Source organism: Colius striatus, chromosome 4 (genome assembly GCF_028858725.1).
Source record: "Colius striatus isolate bColStr4 chromosome 4, bColStr4.1.hap1, whole genome shotgun sequence".
Lineage (NCBI taxonomy): Eukaryota > Metazoa > Chordata > Aves > Coliiformes > Coliidae > Colius > Colius striatus.
The window spans coordinates 11,481,012-11,503,393 of record NC_084762.1 but is presented as its reverse complement, the minus strand read 5'-3'; the positions used below and the strand labels follow the sequence as shown (position 1 = coordinate 11,503,393).

At 37.1% G+C, this 22,382-nt stretch overlaps 1 protein-coding gene across 2 annotated transcripts in view; it reads left to right on the top strand.

Annotated features, from left to right (window-relative positions):
• Window positions 1-22,382, top strand: part of LOC104554551 (cadherin-12) — a 140,468-nt gene that overhangs the window by 81,519 nt on the left and 36,567 nt on the right. For both annotated transcript variants that reach the window (XM_061994643.1, XM_061994642.1), the window contains 2 exons: window positions 15,405-15,592; window positions 21,227-21,480. In XM_061994643.1, the coding sequence (XP_061850627.1) occupies window positions 15,405-15,592; window positions 21,227-21,480 (442 nt within the window). The remainder of the gene's footprint in view (window positions 1-15,404; window positions 15,593-21,226; window positions 21,481-22,382) is intronic.

Below are 22,382 nucleotides of genomic sequence, written 5' to 3'. Positions count from 1 at the left end.
CTCGACCTTTTCAGTTTTAAGCACAATGGCCACAGGAGAGTTTTTATACTTGCTGAAGCCTTTTATGTCTACAGTCAAAATTAATTTTGCATCTTCTTTAGCCAAGCATCCCTACTTTATAATAATGTGAATCCCTCCTCCTTACATCTTTTTTCTCAGCCAGGCATTGAAAGCTTTGCCTTTCCATCTTTCCCTGATTATACGTAGGAAGACAATTACAGCCTATACTGCTATGAATGTCCTTAACTTCAGTTTTTGCTTGTGCCACTAAATTTTACCCCTAAGATTTCTATCCAGTCTTGCCTTATTACATCAGAACTCACATGGACTACAGTGCCTCCTTTGTGTTTCCTGACATCCTGTTAAAATACTTGTGAGATCCAAATCTAGTCAATGAGCAAATTCTCCCAGAAGAGTCTCTTTGATCCCCACTGTCTTCATCCTCAATGCTTGTTAAACCTCCCACCACTACAGTCTATTCCTTCTTTTCAGCTGGAACCCCTGCTGCTGGAAGGGTACCACTGGTGCAGGAGTAAATCATATAACTTGCCCCAACACTGAAAAACTCAGTGCATTGACAAGTTTTTTGTACCCATTGCTCCATCCCATGTCTGATTTTCTGTTGTATATTTTACTGTCTTTGCTGTTAGGGGCCGTAGTAATTTTTTGGTTTATCATATGCCTTTATCTACTAGGGTGTTATAAAAATAAAAGTCTCACAGGCAGTTTTCATGACACAGAGGAACCCTGGAATGTATCACCCTCTTTGAAGAAGATAGCCTTGAGGTCTCATTTAATGCATGAACTGTAGTTATGACGTCTTTGCCCAATTGTTGCTATGAAGGAGCAAAAAAAAAAATCATAAGAGACCAAGCATGTCCTTTGCTTTGCATGCTAATAAGGTTGAAAACCTTTTCTTTCTATTATATAAAATGTCACAGAAACCAAATTATAGCAGTGACTCTCAACAAAACAGAAGAGAATAACATTGGACATTCATGTTGATATTGAAAATGATGAATATTTAGCTGAAATGTCAGTATAGGGATTCTGGTGTGCTGGAACAAGCTTGTTGAAGGCAGACAGTTACCTGAAATGTTCTATTTTGGGGGGATGTGTTACAGGCAACATATAATGTCATAAGCTAAAGACTTCTCCTTAAACAAAGTAGTAAAAGCAAAAATCCTAATCAATGGGGATTTTCTTAGCCAATCCCATGTGGTTAAGTGGTATGTGAGATGGTGTATAATGTGCCTTAAATTCACAGTTAAACAAAAAAACTGATAAAGAACAAGTTGAGTATGAATTTTACTTCTAATATAGTAACTGTATTTTTCAATTTTGTTCTTTGAAAATGTTGCAATGATTCAGACTAACTATGTGCCAGAATCTGGAGCTAGTCATTTGCTTGACTATCATAATTAAAAGGATACTTGTGTAAAAATTTCAGCTTATATGAAAAGCTAGCCTTTAAAATCAAGTCCAGGGACATGCCAAAATCAGGCCTGGCATGACCTAAAGAGTCCTCACTGTTGCTGGGAGTTGAGACCTCCAGTATCACATTACTCATCGTTGGTCAACAAAGTCAGGAAGTCCAAGTGCAAGCTGAAAGAGGAGATTGATGGTCCTTTAACTAATTGTTGCAAGGTAAATGCTTTTGCATCACATAATCAGGACCAGCCCTTCTCAAAAGGCTTACACCAAAAATGCAGTGCTATAGATTACCTTATCAGAAAAGAAGATCTTAATTATCAGAGAATAAAGTTTAGATTTACTTTCTGAACTCAGTTAAGATGGAAAAAAGATTTCACAGCAGAGGTGGAAGAACATATATTATTAATACTTGGAAGAAGCTACATTGATAAATAATACATTACAAGCTTGCCAAAAAAATGTATCACGGAATACCTTCATCTCATCAAGGGTCCTTTAAGGAGACAGGTAGGTTCGGATGGGATATCAGCATCCAGTGATGAAAAACCACCGACTATCCTGCTGAACATGGAATTTTTTATTTAGAACCTCTGCTTTTGAACATATTCAGTGGGGAACTCCCACCTTGTACGTCTCACAGTAATGAGAAGTGTGAGAGGGGGGAAACCTCTAAACATTATGTATCTCTGTCAGAATTGTTTGACCTGCAGGTATCTATTGCCCCATATCTCAGAGAACTGAGATACTTAGAAAATTGATTTTTCCTTTATAACTAGAAGGGAAAAAAATAATCTGAATTATTTTATAAGTAATAATTTAATTCCAAAAGTGTTTTATACATGACTTGCCAGACTCTTCATTGGTACACTGGTGTTCTGCTTTACTGTGAATTTTCCATTGTTAAAGATACAACTTTTCATAAATATTAAAATCAGTGCTTCATACAAAAGTTTGATTTTTGTTAAAACCACAAGAAGTAAAGCAAAGACTGAAAGGCAAAGTACTTTTCCTGTCATAGCAACAATATTGAAGCAATTCAATTAAAATTTGATATGAAACAACGTTGCCTTTGAACAGAGAAGAGTAGATGAAAGCCATTTATCTGTAGGCATGCATCCTGGTCCAGAAGGGAACTGATGGCTTTTTTCTCTCGGCTACTCATGTACAGGGTAGCTGGTTAAGTAAAAAGACAGTTCAGCATATCCTTCCTAGAAGCTAATGGTTCTAAACTTCAACACATCAAGCATTAGATGAGTCTGAACTAGCTGTAAGGACAACTGTGGCTTGCTTCTAACTGTTAAAATAAGCTTTGAGAAAGGATGGATGGGTTATATTTACTTCAACGTTTAAATGACAAAAACTGTATCATTAGTTGGTATAAATTCTACTTTATGGAATCAAACCAATTAAGTGGCTGATTCATATTTTGTAAGGTTATTGTGCTTTCAGTTTTCTTGTCTCTTTCTTTTGTTCACTGATGACAGAGCTGCTGTGAAAGTAATTTAGAGAAATAAAGCCTTATATGCTAAGCAATAAAAGCACATGCAAATCATTTTAGTAAAAAGAATAGCATGTTTTTATTTTAATATGACATAAATATCCTTTTAGAGGATAAGGCCCTTATACAGAAGAAAGGCAATTGAATTTAAAAATTTCTGCAGTTTTTCTTCTGATACTAGCAAATAAAAGATCATTTTAAGAGTCTCATGACTTCAGGAATAAGTTGGGTTTAATTTTTTAGGTGGGTATTTTTAAGGTGACACTCTCTGATTTCACTTTTTTTAATTCAAGCTATATTTTATCATATCATTTCCAACTCAGAGGAGAAGTTGATTGTAGAGGAATGATTGAAAACTACTTCTAATAGAAGAAAAATGAATTTAGATTTGGACTCAGTAATTGAAGTTTGTCTAATTGTGCATGTCTTAGTATTAAAAAAAACCCAAGTAGCTCTCTGATGGTCAGAAACCATCATCTCAGTGCTGGTTTAAATGTTCCCACAGCTGTAGAGCAGTGCCTGGACAGCACAAGGGCCAGTATTTTGCTGTCCCTATTTTTTCCTGAAGTATCCCAGTGAAATCCATCAAGTTAATTTGCATGAAAGAGCACAGCAAACTTCCAGAAATGGGAACACATTTGGAAACAGAAATGCAGCTCTTCAGCTCTCTGGTAATGACACCTCAAGTAAGGTAAAGCTGAAGGATCGTTCCTAGGACCTTGCGCATCATCTGCCTGGCCATACTGTAGAAGTTTGCAGCTAATTGGATTTGGATTTCAAGCACAGTGCAGAATGTATTAAGTCCTCCACTGGAGACAGAAGTAGCAACAATAATCTTAAATAGAAAAGTCAGCAAAACAGACAATTCAGAAAGGAGGAAAAAAATGCCTTTCATTGATGTCATTTTGGGGATTTCAGTGCAAGTAAAAAAGACCTTTATAAAAGCAAGCTGGCCTGTTTTTGTTTCTTAGTTATATAACCTTCATCTGCTACTTGAATGATCTATTATCTGAATGATCTATTATAGAGGTCTATTATCTATTTCACAATTGTGGCATTAGAAATAGAATTTGCATACTGTTACCCTTTAGGTAGTGTTTCTTTTCAGTGAGTATTTATTGCTTTATAACATATTTTAATAAGTTTACTTTCAAGAGATAAAATCTGTGGAAATATTTTGAAAGAAAAGACAACCAAGTGCTGAACCTGGAGTAGCCTGCCTGTACATACTGATGCATATACTCTCTGTGGATTGAAAACTCCGTCAGTTATTTATGTATACATTCTGGGAAGCTTAGTACATCACAGAAATTGCATAGATATTATTTAGCATAGGTTTTACTGTATAAAAGCAGGTCAGTTTTATTGACTCAATAAACTGACTGATTCCCTTCATGTGACTTTGAAGTAGGCTTGTTCAGATTTTACTGCAAAATTGGGTTAAGATGCAGAGTGTTAGTGAAGATGGAAAGAAAAATCTTTTAACCCATTGATTTGAATGGGTGGCCTATGAGAGAGAAGTTCCTCAGGTAATGGTATCTGCTTTTAAAGTGTTCAGAAGAATACCACACAGATGCCACCCAGTAGTAAATTAGACATTTAGAGAAAAGGACATGAGTAAGAAATTATTCTGTTCACTAACCTAAAAAATTAAAACAATGAAAACAGAGAAACTGATTAAAACAAGAAAGATTTATTCCCTCTCTACTTGGACAATTGCTAGAAAACTTATTCATGAATAAGGGTCAAGGCTTTCATCTACCTAATTAAGTATTTTAACAAGTCTGCCCAATTTTTGGGAAGTTGTTCTACCCAGTGAAATTTAGGTGGAGAAGTACGTCTTCTCTGGGTACTCCTGGTAAAAGTTGTGCTTTGTATAATAGTACTTGTGTCTTCATTGGCGATCAGAATGAAAAAGAGTCTGTCATTCATTGATTAAAGAATTTGCCTTGCAGACAAGATGCCCTAATTCAGTTTCAGAGACTAATTACTTATTTTATACCAAATGGGACATATTTACATAAGACAGGTGGACAGGTTCATTGCAGACTAGCCTGCAGGAAGCGATTAGGTGGGAGACCAAGTCAGAGCTTGCTTTGAATTAGAAAGGGAGGGAAGGCTGAATCCTGGTCTACTTCATCTTTGTTAATTTTCTGAGCACTGCAATACAAGACATAAACGGAAAAAAAGCACCAGATTTTATAAGCCAAGCTTAAATCTTTTAGTGTCAGAAAAGCAACTGTAATATCCATTTACCTCTGGGTAAACTAAAACTGTAATTTGGAGTTGAACATAGATTTTTAACCAACCATTTCAAGGAGTGATGTAAGACAGGAATGCAAAGACTCCAGAAATGGGTCCATACAATTGTGAGCCAATCAGTCATGAAACAAGTAGCCATGTATAGATCATTACAGTTTTGGATTGTAATACGAGTGAGTCACCATTACAGCTTTAACACCAGCAAAACAATAGTCAAATCAGTATGTGAGTAAATATTAACAGAGCAGAATTTGCACAGTGCTTTTACAGTAATCAGAGAAGGATTTAGGGTAACTCCTCCTTAATCTAGGTTCCTTGCAAGTCTCATACCTCTGTACTCTCTGCTTCCCTCTCTCCTCCTCCTCTGGCTTTCTCTTTCCTCCTCACCCTGTTTGTGCTAATATCTAACACACACTCTTATCTCCTCCTAAGAGACACACAAATTTATCCTTGATCTCATTTTTATCTTACAACTACAGTGAAGACATCTCCTTCTTCTCTTCCCCAGGTGTGGGGTATTTTTTTTTCTTCACAGAAATAACACTATGAAAATAGTTTATCTTTTCTTGGTTTACTTCCAGCTCTGAGTCTCTCCACATTTTGCTATACTGAGATCATGAATTTCCATCATCCCAGATAAGCCTTTAGAGCTCCATCTTGCTTGGTTTGGCCACTACACTGTCACATAGCTCAGTGACCCTTGCCTTCTCTTTCTGTTTGAGGCACCTGAGTTAGCTACACATCATTAAAAAGTACTTTTCTTTTTTTCCTACACCACTACTTAATGAGCACAAGTACAGATATTTTTACATAGACATAGAAGGTATACAAGGGCTCATTCTATTTTGTTTTGAAGACTTAAAGAAGAACATGAGAGAGCTGGGGAAAGTTTTTTGAAATTTAAATCATCTGTATTGTTACCCTTAGCACAGGCACTGGGCACAGTTTTGACCAACACCAAAGTAAAACTTTCTCAGACAAATTCAGGGCATTTTAGGAAATTATTACTACCAGGAGCTATTCTTTGCAGTCACTTTCCATGAAGCTGACCTAGTTTGGTGTGAGCAAAAGAATTTAATAACATGGAAATAGGCCATTTTATACTGGCTAGCTTCTAGGCTGCAGAGTACAGCTGGTACATGAAATGTCTTTGTACAGTTGCAGCTTTTTTTTTGAACCTATGCTTTGCAATCCAGGTCATACAGTCCAACTTGGGTTACAACACCTGACAGCTAAGTAGGCTTTTACTATTTGTATGTGTGTAGCACAAAGAAGTTAACATAAAATTCAACATCTATGCAAATTTCTATTTACACATATGCCAACTGTTTCCTATATTTTTCCCTCTCCTTTCCACATCAGAATTCTTTAAGCACTATCACTAAGAAATGATTTGCCCCCAAAAGTGGATGTATTCTTACTAAAAACTTTCTAGAAACTTTTTTTTTGAGAGGGGTAGCTGTCACTTTTGCTTGATCTTGATCATAAAGTATGTTGGAGAGTGAAATACAATTCAGACTGAACAATGACCAAACTGAAGTATGTTCTTTTGGGAAATAAATAAATAAATGAATTAACTGGATAGAGAAATGTTCAACTGCCATAGACTCTTAACACTAAATGTTTAGTAAATTTCATTTTAGCTACACTTGAAATGTTTCTTAACTTTCTCAAGAATGCATAAGTAAGCAAAGGCCATTGTTAGAGAGCTGCTTGGAATACTGACCGAATGAAACCAAAACCTCATTAAAGCTCTAAACTTAGAGAGCTTGAACCCTCAGTTGCAAAGCAGAATACAAAAATGAATATAGCTATTTCTTAGTAATAGTCTCTAACCAGTGAAAAATGTAAGTAATTTGTCACTAGGTAAAATGGAAAGCTCTGATTGCACAGTAAGCTATAGTCCGAGAAATACAACAGTGGTTAGAAGTTAAATATTATTGGTCATAAAATTCTGTTGTTAATCTGCTCTTATCCAATTCATTTTCCCCCTATCATGAGGTTTAAATGGTAATAGATCATTAACAGCAAGATTTATAGGTCAATTATGTTTAAACACATCATCATCATCATAGTAGATTATTATCGTTAATAATTGTATTTTACACCTGCTACCTTCTGTATAGAAGGTGTAAACAAATATGGTTCATAGACATCGAGCAACCTTTGGCAGAAATCATGACATTCATGCTACCCCAATATGTTTTCTGTGAGGAGCAGTGAAGAAATTATGTGCTCAAAGCACAAAGAGTATTTAGATAGGATGCATGAAATTATCCATGGTAACCTTGGGATGGCTTAAAAAGCACCATGCATCTCCACCTACTCTCTGATATTGAAGAGTAGCAGAGGCTATAATTTTGTCAGCATGGGTTTGCTTTGTAATGCCTTGAGAATTGTTTGCAAAGTGACTCACAGATTACAGTGTCATTTGCTGTATTACTATTGTAGCATCTGCCTTTTTCTCTAAGGCTTTCCATCCAAGTAAGAAATCCAAACAACTTTGCTACTATTAGTGGGCTTGCTTTCTGAAAATTTAGAGTCTACAGTGCAATATGAATTGAAATAGACCACATCTAATCATCATCTCAATAGTTTAGGCACCTGATTTTCAGAAACACCTAACCACAGTTGTAGCTCAGGTTTTCTGGAGTGCTCCACTTCATGTAAAAGCATTAAATGGGATGCCCAAAAAGTGCTTGCAACAATCCTCCTGACAGCAAGAGAAGCTGCTGATACCAACAGTTTTGAATCTGTCTTCTCTGAGTCCAAGATATATGTTTAGTTGAATTTTTGCATGAAGAAGGCTATAAAGAGACATTAACAGAAATATGATAGAGGAACTCTTTCAACTTTTCTCTTGAATTCATGGCAATGTTTTTTTCTCAGTGGCTTCCACAGCAAGTGTGTTGATCTTCTAAATATGATTTTCAAAGCTCTCAAGCAAAGAAACTATAATTAAGCCTTCACTACCCACAGATTTCCTTGCAATAGGAGTAATATTTATATGAAGACCTCATCTTTAAACACAAAAACATCACTTAGGTTGAGTATAGGTGCTATAAAGTATAAAAGAAACGAGGCAAATTGCCATTCTGTTGTATCATTAGTTTTTGGTCTGTAGCACAAAACTACAAATGTCTTCAAGAAACTGCGTCCCATAAACTAAAACTTAAAACCAGTAAACTATTCACACAGAATCACAGAATCTTAGGGGTTGGAAGGGACCTTGAAAGATCATGTAGTCCAGCCCCCCTATTAAAGCAGATCCACCTAGACCATGTTTAGTTTATACAATTTTAGGCTTGCAACTTGAGTGTGAGTCAAAAGGCTAAAGATAGAGACTCAATTTCCTTAGTCGATGGAGAGAAAAATGATTCTTCCAATACAGATGATTTAGAGCACTTGGCTTAGATCCTAAAGTAAATGGTTTGACCACCATTCTTAGAAGTGAATGAATTGCAGTAAAACTGTGTTATTATATTTTGTGCCAGAGTAATAAAGAAAATATGAAAAAGCTCTCACAAGATATTTAAGAAGCAGAAATGTTAAGCAGAGCATTACAAAGTCTGTGTCCCATCCTTGGCAATATACTTTTTATCATGTTAATGTTTCACATATATCATACTTGTAAATTTTATAGAGGGAAGAAGTGTATTGATTTATTTCATGGTGATGATGTGATCACCAGAATATTACCAATAGACCTACCTAATAAAAGCAAATTACATGCTGCCTGAGATTCTGAGAAAGGAAAGACATTTTTTTCTGAAAACTCTTCTCCTTTTTTATCCATAAGGCATGCTACAACTGGATAATTCCTTATAACCACAGTATAGCTTACATAAAAACAAAGCTGATAGACTACACACCCAAAGACTATTTTTCTCATTATATTTTGGACTCTTTTTCCTGAATTTTTTTGTTTGGCAATAATTTGTTAATCAGCAGACTGCATATTATCAGAACAGGTTATGATACATAATGAGGCTGATCATCTAGAACTCGTTTTCCACAAGCCCTCAGAGATCCAGGAAGCACATTGCCTAACACAGCATGAATGCATTGCCAGATCAGACTTTGGACAGATGACTATTTACCCACCACTTTTTCATGGAGCAAGACCAATGGAAGGGGAAGTGATAATGGTGAGATCTTTCCTATGCAGTAATCACAACATGATTAAAGCAGTTAGGAGTTTTATTTAGTCTCCTTGACTTGTCAGAACTCAATTCCATATCATCTAGAAGAAACCTTTCATTATAAACTTGAGGAAGTTCTAGGTATTATAATTTTCTTCTCATCCTAGTAAAATAGTCCCACCATAAAAATAAAAAACAAACCAAACTAAAATTAAGGCTCTTCAAAGAAGATTAAGTATTGTTATTGCCTAAGTACTAAAGACACACACATTAGAGTGTGACTCCAAACAACTGCTTCTAGCATTATTTCAACACTGTACTTTTAAAAATAATATTCTTTATCTCTTTAGAGATATAGCTGTGGGTCTGAATATCTTCATCTGAGGAAATGAACTTCCAAATGAACTATTCTATCCCTGAACCCTTGCTCCAACACGGGGGATATTACACTCTGTGGAATTATTCTCTGATATGCAATGGGGAGATTTGGTTTTAGAAATCTTCTTGACAGCATCTTATCAGTGCAAAAAGATGCAGCAAATGGTTAAAGTGATATTTTTTCAGTATACAAAAATTACACCAGGTATGCTGAACAATTTTTTTCTTTTTAAAGGGAAGAAGGAAGAGCGCAGTCTCAAAAACTCAGTCTATTAACTCACCTGAGTGGCTGATAAGAGTTTAGTATACTGAGTATCTGCTTGTATTTACAGTATCCTGTCTTTTCTCTATTACACTACCGTTAAAACACTAGCGAGTAAATCTGAACTATTGTCTTTGAGTTCTTCCTAAACAAACGGAAATCAGTGCTCTTATAACTTGACCAGGACAAAAACTGAAATGTCTAAGTAACTGAAGCTAACAAGAATATTATCATAGACAAAATCTATTTTTTTTTTCCCTGTGAAAATATTAAAGATTTAGCAAAAGAAAAATAAATTATTTCATTTCAATGTTGTTGACTATAAGAGTCACACTATCATGAATAACTGTGGTGCAATACTTTGGTAACTGCCAAAGCTAACTGGAAAAAACACAGACAGAGAAAAAGGAGGAGAGGATAATCTTCAATGTATAAGTACATGTAAGGTGACAGATTAGAAAAAGAAACTCCAACTGCATTTACAACTGGGTGGTTGAAGGCCGTTATGCATTTAGCTTAGATCCTTACATGCTAACCTGGGTTATTTCTTAATGATTATTTTGTGGATGAGATATAATGATGGTTTTCCTTTCTCATTCTCCTCAGAATTGAAAACCTCTTTGCTAAATGATGGTGTACCTGTAAAGCGCAGGTGTGGGGAAACAAAACAAAAATAATCCCTTTGTAAGGAAAAGTCAAACCCCAGAGCAGCTTTTCAGCCTTAAATACTAAAACTAATCTATTCACGTCAAAAGAACTGTAAATGTGTCCTGAATTTCAGTCAATATGACTGATTACCTGTCACTTTTTCAGCTCTGATTTCTTCCCCTTATGTGCTTTGGAACCATCTGTGTTTTTTAGAAAGTCAGAGGCAGCGAGTTACTAGCTCACCTCCATCTCGGTTTCCTGAATGCTTTTGAGGCTGAGCAATAAGTCCTATCAGTCATTTCAGCCTAAAAGCTTCAACAGCATCATCACTCATTCATTTTTAACATCCTCATTGATGTTGCTCAACCTGAAACTCCGAGGAAGGTTCACACCTTGAGTCACACAGAATGCTTATGCTAAGCTACATAATCACTGGGCTTCTCCAATTTTGAATTCTAGCTTGAATTTTAAGTGAAATTTGGCCTTCAAAATAACATTTACATTTCTTTTCCTTAAAAATCCATTTACAGCAAATTGAAGAACATTAACCAGTCAACATGCATTGCTACTAGCTTTTCTTTATGTGAAAATATTCTGACTTGCATGAGATGAGTAGAATCACTAAAAGGGAACTTAGTTGCAGAGACCAGTTTCTTAGTGTAGTCCAAGGGAGGCAAGGGCTTGCTCCTTTGGTGCATACTATATCACTCAACCTTTACAAAACTCAGCAGCAAACATAGAAAGCACATTTTAAAGAGATTCACGTAAGTAGAAGAAAAGATTTTTGTAGGCAGAGAAGTCACACAAGACAATCTACAAAATTTGACAGAGCTGTTTGAGCAGCGTAACCAGCTGCTGCGGAAGTTTGTCTGAGCTGCTTGTTCCATCATTCCTAGAGGCTACAGAGAACAAGATTTTCAGGACCTTTGGGAGTAAAAGGCTATTTATTCAGGCCTGTTTCAATATACCTCTATAGCAAATGGAGGTAGCAGTGTATACAGGCGAAATGGACAATAAAAACTGTATAATGCTAAACTGTCATAGTAAGTCTACAGCAAGAAGTAATGTCTTCTAGACACACAAAAACGAAAATCTACAAAGCTGTCTTTCTGTTACATCTCACATGCAGCATATATTGATCATTCCAAATGTCCTTTGTATAAAGACTATTTTCTGGGGATTTAGAAAAAAAAAGAGAAGGTTTTCATGCTATACTTTATATTCTCCTGAAGTTTTTCCCTGGGCTTGCAACAATATACATTATTTGTTTTCATTTATTTTATTCTGAAAGTATTTTGTCACAGTAGCACCATTAACAGCTTCCATATGCTGTGAAGATAATATTACAGGAGAACGATGGCAGTGTAATTACATACTACATCTTCAGAGATCTGACTCTGGCAGAGTTGAAGATTACTTCAGGGTTTCAAATTAATCTGAATGACCCTATCTTTATTGTCGTTGAATTTCTAGAAGTGATGAAATGCCAAGTCATTGAAAATAACTGATAGAACCCTAAATAATCTGAAAGGGGTAATGCCGTGTTTCTTTGACTTCATCCATGTCCCAAATGCTTTACCAACCAGGTACAATATTTTGTAGAAAAATATTTGTTTTAAGGAATCTGAATGCTTTTCAATTCACTAAGAATAGATCAAGTAGGCAAAGAAAGAAAAATCCATTTTCATATGCTCTTACATTTTACATTCACCAAAATTGTGTCTGTAAAAGAGCAAACACTGCAGCAATGATTTCTGTCATCCAATCCGAGATCCTGTAAAAGACCTGAGCATCACAGCTAGAACTAACTATTCTGGGGAAATGTAATATAAGATTGTAGTGCAGGAAAAGTCCTTTTGGATCCCTTTTCTTCCACTGCTTCTGAATAACTTACATGGCAGAGACACAATAATACATGTATTTGCACATGACATTAGATATTATGAAGATTTGTGATTGTCTCCTGGATACATAGAATCATAGAATGGTAGGGATTTGAAGGGACCTTTAGAGATCATCTAATCCACCCCCCCTGCCAAAGCAGGTCCACCTAGATAAGGGCACACAGGAGCATGTCCAAGTGGGTTTTGAATACCTCCAGAGGAGGAGACTCCACACCCTCCCTGGGCAGCCTGTGCCAGGGCTTTCTCACCTGACCAGAAAAATAGTTTTTCCTTATGCTTAAATGGAACTTGATGTGTTTCAGCTTCATCCCATTAACCCTTGTCCTGTTGCTAGATACAACAGAAAAAAGAGATGCCCCAGCCTCCTGACACTCACCATTTATATACTTATAAATATTAACAAGATCCCACTCAGTCTTCTCTTCACTAAACAGCCCCAGTTCCCTCAGTCTTTCCTCATAAGGAAAATGCTCCTGTCCCTTGATCATATCATGTTAAAATTTTATTATTTACTTAAAATCATTGAAGTACAACTAAGAAATAGCTGAGACTACTCTAGTTTTGATCGTATTTTGCATCATAGTGCTTCCTTCCAGCCGTTAAGAAGAAGAAAAAGTAAAGCTTCCTTTAATATGTTGCCTTGGAAAAAGGAGAAGAGATTCCTTTAGTGTGTTCCCTTGGAAAAAATCATTACATGGTAATTACACAGTGCAGATGAAGCCAACTGTATGGCAGTCTAGGAGTACTACAAAGCTACACATGCTAATGTCAAATGCGGATGCTGACACAAGTGGACCTTATTTACAGAGTTTTTCTCAAGCAAACAAATCAAGTTTTGCCTTCAAGTGTACTTACATACTAACAGACAGAAGTGGGAAGCCAACAAAAGACATTTTATCAAAGGCACTCAAACAGACAATGTACCATTAGCCCAAACTACCCACTCATGGAAGAGTAGGTTTGCTCCTAATCCAACAGTTCTAATGTACCTGAAAATACTGGAAAGCTGAAAATGCTCACTCTCTATGCATTGTAAGGAGATAATGACAGGGAACAGCATCTATAGTTTAATTCAGCATCTGGATGCGAAAGTAAGTCATCTAGCTTGCTGTTACATGATACACAACTTCTCAGAGACTTTTTTTTTTGTGGTGTGACTGAACAACTACCAGGTAGAAATCTCTGAGACATCCCTCAATATGCCTCCCACTAGTCACAGATGCCTGTCCTGCCACGCTATTAAAAAAGAGGTGACTTTTTCCTCCTACATCTTCACATATAGAGAAACAGAGGCAAGACCACTGCTGATGTTTTCTTGGGCGAATGGGGCTGCTCTGCAAGACCTGTTGGAGGATGACCCAGAAAATTAAATGATGGGACAAGCAGATGCTACCTTTGTTTAGAGCCAGGATGAAGTGAATCAAACATTCTGGACCTCCTGAAATTGGCTCCAAAAGTTGCTGTTGGTTTTGACAGCAAAGGCTGTTGCATGAAGAAAGGCAAGTACTAGGTGTAATGGAGAAAAGCTGGAACACAAAAAGTGCCACTTAAACTTAAGGAAAAACTTCTTTACTGTAAGGGTGAGAGAGCACTGGCACAGGTTGCCCAGGAAGGGTGTAGAGTCTCCTTCTCTGGAGGTTTCCAAACCAACTTGGATGCGTTCCTGTGTGACCTGATCTAGACAGACCTGCTTGAGATGGACGATTGAACTGCATAATCTCTAAACATCCCTTCCAATCCCTACCATTCTGTGATTCTGTAATACTACCTGTCCACTGCAATCTCTCGTCACAGTGGTGTTCAGTGGCAGCTGTGCAAAGTCACAACCCCAGTGAGAGGTGCAGATGAACAGGAAAGGCAGCAGTGTGTATAGCAATGTAACAGGCTAAGGGCTGCTGATGTCGTTAAAGTCAAAGCTGACTCAAAGTACTTCGAATTCTTTCTTGTAGCTCTTTTATGTTTAGCATTTTTCAGCACAGCTGTTTCCTTGAATGAAACCATTTTCTCCTCACGTATCAGTAGTAAGTGCTTACTTTAAAAGCATGTCATTTCTGTGTGCTTTTTTTTAATTAAACTTTTATTACCACTAATAACAAATAAACTATGAATCTATTATTCTAACTGAAAATAAAAGCGTTCAGAGCTAAAAATTGATGTTTAGCACCGAAATTTTAGTAGGAGCACCCTCTGGTGGATAAGGTGTAACAATGCATTTTAGATCTTCCCCCCTCCATCCCCAAGAAGTTGTACATGAAATTATCATACTGAATATTACAAAAATGCCTGGAAGTCCTTTTTCTACTGATTTGTTTCCCTCTTTCAGCTACTGTGAGATGCATAGATATATTTTCTAAAACAAAATAAAAATTCCTATAATAAAAACCTGTCAAATATTAGGAGGAGGAAAATGTTTATAAACATGTACCGTCTACAAGTACAATTGAATTCAAGAGTCAACTATATGGGTAAAATTAAAGACATAAATATAGATAGATATGCAAGAGATAGAGATGCTAAGGCCCTTACAGTTGCAGTCGACCAAATGTAGAAACTAAGGGAAATCACAGGATCACAGAATTTTAAAGGCTGGAAGACACCTTGAAAGATCATCTAGTCCAACTTCCCTGCCAGAGCAGGACCACCTAGAGTAGGTCAGACAGGATCTCATCTAGGTAAGTTTTGACTGTCCCCAGAGAAGAAGACTTAATGATATATAAAACATGTATCTTTTTCTAATCCTTTGTTGTTTTGATCTTGTCATTTTAATTGGATTTTTTAAAGTCTATTTATTTTACACAGGGTCCATGGTTTGAATGAGACATACTGTGCTAACTAGCAAGAAAACCCAAGAATGATTGTCTACCACTTTGTCACAGGTATCTTCCATTTAAAAGTACCTGAATCCTCTCATGTTGGTTCTGCTATTGGGAGGATCAGAGCTGTGGACCCTGATTTTGGGAAAAATGCAGAAATTGAGTACAACATAGTTCCAGGAGATGGGGGAAACTTATTTGACATCACAACAGATGAGAACACCCAGGAAGGAGTCATCAAACTCAAAAAGGTATGTGGCATCCATGGGGGAGCATGTATTCCTTATGTGAATTTGCAAGCTTTTTCTCATTTTACATAATAGTATTGATCACTTTTTTCCAACTTTACAGATGCCTAAGAAACACCTCTGTCTGGAACTGTCAGGCTGAGCAGTTGCATGCCCCTCCATGTGCACTACCAGTTGGAAATGGCACTGAGCGGGAACCGCTGCAAAATGAATGTTTGAGAATAAGGAGTAGGTCTTTGATAGGACTCAGTTCTCCCTGGATTTGTCCTAAGCCTCAGCTATACTGCTTGTTTTTATACACAGCCATGATATTTTCCCATACTTTTTGTTAAGTATATATCTAATAACTGCAGAGGCAAAACACTCAAATCAGCAACACAGGTTCAAACAGCATTCACATAATAGATATTACTGATGAAGAACACTCATATATATAATTTTTCTTGATACAGTTATCTTAGAACCAGCATAGGCAAAATGCCTGGCCACTTTTGAGACTCATATAGGGGGAACTGCCACCTAATCTAGGTGGACTTGCTTTAGCAGGGAGGGTAGACTGAATGATCTCTAAAAGTCCCTTCCATCCCTACCATTCTGTGATTCTATCAATGATATAATATTTAGATATATCTATTTGAAACACTAATTGAAACAAATTAAAAATTGACACAAGTAATTCCATATCCAGATGTTTTAGAGCTGCTCGTTGTATTTTGCTACATTTATTCAGTCTTTTCAGTAAAAAGATATGGCATATCTGGCTCTTCTACAACAGCAGAACATTGGTTGCCTAATGTAAATGACAGATCTCTGTCACTGAACAGGCAGGGGAAAATATAATCCTAATCCCTTCTTAATCTTTTTCATTGTAGCGAGCCTGGGGACAGTGACAGGCTGTGAAGGTCAGGGAATACCAGCTTTGTTCTCTGCAGGAGTGTGGAAAGAAGATAAACCCAACACAGGCCCTCCACCAAGGACTTCCTTTATGCAGACCCTACACACTGTCCTTCACAAAACTTTTTTCAGAGAAAAGGTCCTGTTCACTAAGCTTTAAATGATCCAAGTGTTTTAAGACATTTTGGAATGATCCAAAATCTATCCACTTAATTCCTTGCTGGATCCCAGGTTAAACAAGAGCAATATGGATTCTTAAAGATACCGATAAGTGTCTTTTCATTATCCTCTACACTTGTAATAATGTAAATGTGTTGTCATAGGTTTCAGTTATCAGATTTTCAGAAGCATTGCACATTCCCTATTCTACAGACACCTATTACAATGCATGCTACCCACACCATACAAGCCTACAACAGCACTAGTCATTTGCCAACAAAGAAGCAATTTCCCATTGCTTGGCGTTCAAAACACTGCTTTAACCTTGTGAGATTACACACATATTCGTTAGGTATTACATTTCAGGCCTTTAAATCAAAGCTGTTGAATGAACAGAACCAACACTTTCGATTATGAATTATAAATTACAAATAGACAAAGCCACTAATAAAAAGTGCCATGTGCTTTAAAAACAGGTCCGTGCTTTTTTTCCTATATTGTAACATATTCTGATGCTGTAAGTGCTGCACTAATTTAGTGCTGAGCCACTTCAAAGTCATTTATAAAGTTTGTTCTTATTTTTCCTGAAAAATTTCTTGCAGCCAGGAACTGTTTTTACTTCTATGGGGTTTTTTCCTCTGTTGTTATGCAAAGACACATGGAGACATTTCGATATCAAAACAGAGAAAAATGAAAACTTCCTGGACTACAGTTATTTTTGGTGGAAAACGTATTTAATGATAAAAAATTGCCCAAGCTTAACTCTTTTTTTTCCAGCATATTAAGTGCATTGGCAGAGGCAAAAGGCCATTCTCTGTTTGTGGGACACTAAATGTGCATAAACAGCTACAGCTGGACAAGGTGTACATCTTAAATCATTTGGTTTAGCTGCTAATTTATTTTTGTGCTCTGATCCAATACTAGCTTGATTATTAATACTACTACTCTTGTGCTATTTACATATGTTCAAAATGGAATAGCTTTTCTTATGTCCTGCTAAAGAAACGATCCAAATGCCACTTAGCACCACTGTGTGGTTAGTAATGTAATAGCTTCTGCTTCTCAAAACAAGCGAAAATAGTATCAGTAAAAAGAGGGGGAAATGTCTGGCTTTAGGATAATGCTGCATACAGTTCTCTACAAGAGTAAGAAGTGATATTATATTAGGAACACACAGACCAATTTCTTCCCTTGTCTGGTGCTATTTAATACAATATTTATTGGGATTTGTATTTCTGTAGTGTCTGTCATCCTGTCTGAATGCTTCATCAAACTACAGGGAATGGAAGCTACAAGAGGCAGGGTGGACAAGAAAGGACTATCTCCTTTGTACCAGAGTATAGTGGCCTCAGGGCACAGAGTAGTGCTCCCAGGTGTAGAGGCAAAATGTGTCAGTCCCAGGCAAGCTCCTGCTTTTGTTGAAACTGATAAGAAATCTTAATAACCACACCCAGCAGAGAAAAAAAACAAAGGATCCAGGTTTCACTCAACAGCTAGCATTAAAGTTATCAAAATAAGGATGAGTTTATAGGATAAACCAGTTGTGTGCAGAAGCTTCTTAATTGGCTCAGCATGAGCTAATCCAGAAATTGAGCAGGGTTCAAGCACTCAGTCTGGCTCAGGAATTACTTATTTCTGCAGAGTGGTATTAGAATACAGTAAAAAAACCCCTGTTTCTAGGCTTCCCTGGTACGATCTTACGCTGCTGCACTATATTGAGTGAGCTAAAGTGTTGTGTGGCCCACTCATGTCCTTCACACACCTTAGCAGTGTCTACTAAAAAAAGAAATACTAAGAAAAGCTATTTTAACATCTTTAAAACTAAAGACCAAAAAGGTTTTGCCTGAGACTTAGACAAAAATTCAATTCCTCTGTTTTCAGGCAGACTGTGCATACCAGATGAATGCCAAACTTTTGAGACCACCCAGAGCTATCTGTATGACTCAACTGGTCAAAACTGGGAAGACCAGAACTAATGAGATTGTAGCATGGACTCTGCATAACCACAACAGATTAAAACTATAGTTTTTTGCTGCACAACGTATGTTGTACAGAATCATTTTCTTTTTGCAGTTTTATCTTAGACTTACCACTTGCAATGTTCCCCATCTTTCCACAGACATTTCAGTTGTAATTTAACCTCACTTATATTAAATGGCTAAATTACGCTATTTGGGAGATTTCTTCCCCTGATAGCAGCTCAGCACTTTCAGCCTGTCTCTTCTTATTTGGAGTGCCATCTCTGCTTTGCATTGGCCATATATTGTTTAACTTCTAATCGTATTTATCATCAGATCCGTAGAAGGACAAAGAGAAAGGCTTGCTCTGAGGTTACAGTGGGAAAACATTTTCTTTTCTTGGAGTCAAACTTATCTTTTCAAAGAAGTAATGCAGCCACTTTATCCACTGCACTAAAATATGCCTGCCTGAACTCACCAACACACAGAATCGCTTGAAATCTTATTCCTTTCTGTCCATCCTACAAGCATTCTGCCCCCCCTTGCATCATGAAAGTTGTGAGTGGGCACTGGTTAAGGATCGTGATGTGGTTCCTACCTTGAAGAGCAACTCAGTGAAAGACAGCCTGCAAAGACTCAGTGGTTATGACTTGTTCCATTAGTACATCTATCTGAAAATATACTCATTTACCACAGTAGCTAGTCTCAACAGTTTTAGTGCAATTTTGGAGATAGGAAAGGTACATACAAGGAGTCAGTTAGAATTACCACTTAATTGAGAGCTTAGATTTCTTGCTTTCCCTGTCTTAATCATTTATCTCTAGCTTAATTCCTCTGGACTTTTTCCACTCCAGAATGATTCTTTAAACTCCATGTTTTCTCTCTTTAATAAAGTTTTTTTGAAAACGTGTTAGCAATTCCCATAATTAGCTGGAGAAGAGTGAAGGGGGAGATGGGGGGTGTGTGTTTGTTTTGGGGGGACTTTTTTGACAATGCATGACAGTGAACATGAGTAATACAGAAAATGGAAAGACAGCATGACAAAAATTGAAGCAGCACATTCATTTGTAATGAAGACAACAGCTCAGGGCTTCACTACTGGGGTACAAGATCTTCTACGCTTAACTTTGTCCATTTCTTTCTAGCCTTAGTTTCTTCTTCCTGACAATCTAGCCATGAAGGTGCAACTCCTGATTGCTTTTATTAGGAATTTTCCCCGTAGGAGGATAGTTGCATGTGGTAGTGGATTGGTTAGCAGTACTCGGCTTTCAAGTCTGATTATTTCTCTGCATATATAGACTTGGATGGCTCATTTTAATTTCCCGGCTCAGAAATGACCAGCCATCTAGTCTATTAAAATTTTGAGTCTTTCACAGGTATTTAAAATTATCATGCTAGCTGTTCAGCTAATGTAACTCAAGGTAACTTGACTGATTTTAATAGAGCTACTCCAACTTACACCAGCCAGTCATCTGGCCAATTATATCCTGTTGTGATAAGAACAGAAAATGGCAGAATTTAAATCTATCCTGGCTGTGACCAATGACTGGAAACACTGTGGTAATGATGGCTGAGGAAAAAAGATTTTTAACAGACAGATATTTAAATGTTCTTGCTCATACACTTATGATCCTGCTCTCTTTTTCAGATACTGTATCCTTTCTTGTTACAAAATTTCCAGCTTGATGATTATAGGCAGAAACCACTAGGTGCCAGTATTACCCAGACATCGGGAAAAAACTGTCAGGAATGTAAAAAACAACGTGGAAGCCAATGCAGCTAAACTCTTTAAACTGAAAAATAAAGCTTCTTTGTCTTTTCAACTAAATAAGACCGCATTCAGGTTTTTAAGATTATTACTTTTGTAAAACCAAAGGCACTAAATTGATGTATGTTGACAGCAACCCACACTAAACCAATCTGATTGCAGGATGCATTTCCAGCAAAACCCCAGATACATACAAAAAAGTTCCTATCCTGCCTTCAAGACCTTATGAATATTACCTAGGATCATAAGACTTGAGTCAAAGACCACATTTCTCAAAGTGCATGCAGCTCAAATATACGTTGTCAACAGCAGTTCACTGTTAAGATAGACAATTCACAGGGAAACCTTGGGTTTAGATCAAGTTTGAATTCACATTAAAAGTCATACCTGAAGTCTAGTTTATATAAGAGTTTTTTATTTGGGCTTATTTCCATCATTATTGTGATTTTTCTGAAAGCTTTCCCTGCTAAAAGAAATAGAAATCTTCTGTTTAAGAAACTGGATCAGCTGGAGACAGCTGCATGAGAGTTACGAATGCAAATGTCAGGCTATCCTGCACACAGCTCATTGACAAGAGATGAGTCTCACTGATTTAACTTCAGACATCTACAGTGCAAGTGTTTACATCCATGCCAGTCACCCTGAATGTTTTGATGTGGAAGAACAGTCATTTGATAGATATGATTCATCTGATCTATTTCAGAAACCACCTTAGCATGAGATGAACTGCAAAACAAGCTCAGATGATTAGCTCAGGAGCTGAAGTTTACACTGAAGCGGTCTTAAGTCCTACCAAAGTGATTCTGTAATATTTCATTTTTAGTCAAATCTGATGTTTTGCTGTTGTTCTTTCCCCAGCCTTTAGACTTTGAAACAAAAAAGGCATACACCTTTAAAGTTGAAGCCTCCAATCTCCATCTTGACCATCGATTTCACTCTGTGGGTCCATTCAAGGATACTGCCACTGTGAAGATCAATGTCTTGGACATGGATGAACCTCCTGTTTTCAGCAAGCCGATGTACACAATGGAGGTTTATGAGGATACACCTGTGGGAACTATTATAGGTGCAGTGACAGCACAAGACCTTGATGCTGGGAGCAGCTCAGTTAGGTAAGAAAGCTTTTCCTTCCTCAGTAACTCAGACAACTTAAAGTGCTGCTAACAGTGAGACTCAATAGCAAAGAGCTTAGTAAGAAGATAAAAAGCATTCCAAGTCTGTCACTATAACAGATAGCTGATGCTTTGAAAGATATTAAAAACAGATCCCAGGTTTGGTGGGTTATCTGGAAAAACATATTAAGTGCTGACAGCTTCTTACCATACAGAGCATATAAGTTATCATGTACTGACATGACTTCAGAGATGGTGTACTCAGACTAAGGAAGTAAAAACATTGTTTTGCCCACAAAGTGGCTCTGAAGTACAGTAGAGAAAAAAGAGGTTGCACACGCTACATCTTTGTTACACCTCCACAGTGAGCACTGCCCCTTCCACAAGAACCATTTACCCTGAACATCTGGCAAGGAACAAATGCTTTGACAAATAATTGCTACATCTTTCTTGGCTAAGGCTGTGGAGATGTGATTGTTGATCAACATAGCTGTGTTCTGCAAACTTCAGCACAAATGAACCCCCACCAGTAAAACCTCTTATGTTCATGAAATACAAGGGAGAGGGCAGCTGTTATATAAATGTGGTACAGTACATTGATTTTCTAGATGTATTTCCAGCCACATTAGAAACTATAAAGTGAAGCAGACTCACGTGTCCATCAAGAAGCTCCTATGTAGACACAGTCTAAGGATGTAGGCAGTCATTACACATACTTCCAGCGCTAGTTGTGCTGGACCTACCTGACTTCAGGATATATTTTTACTCACAGACTTTCATGAGAAATATTGCAGACAAAATGAAAGTCATCAGTCTTCAACTACTAGCATTTACCAAACAGGACTACGACAGAACAGGAAGATGCCACTAGTGTCTAGCAAATGCATACACATTCATCTGTG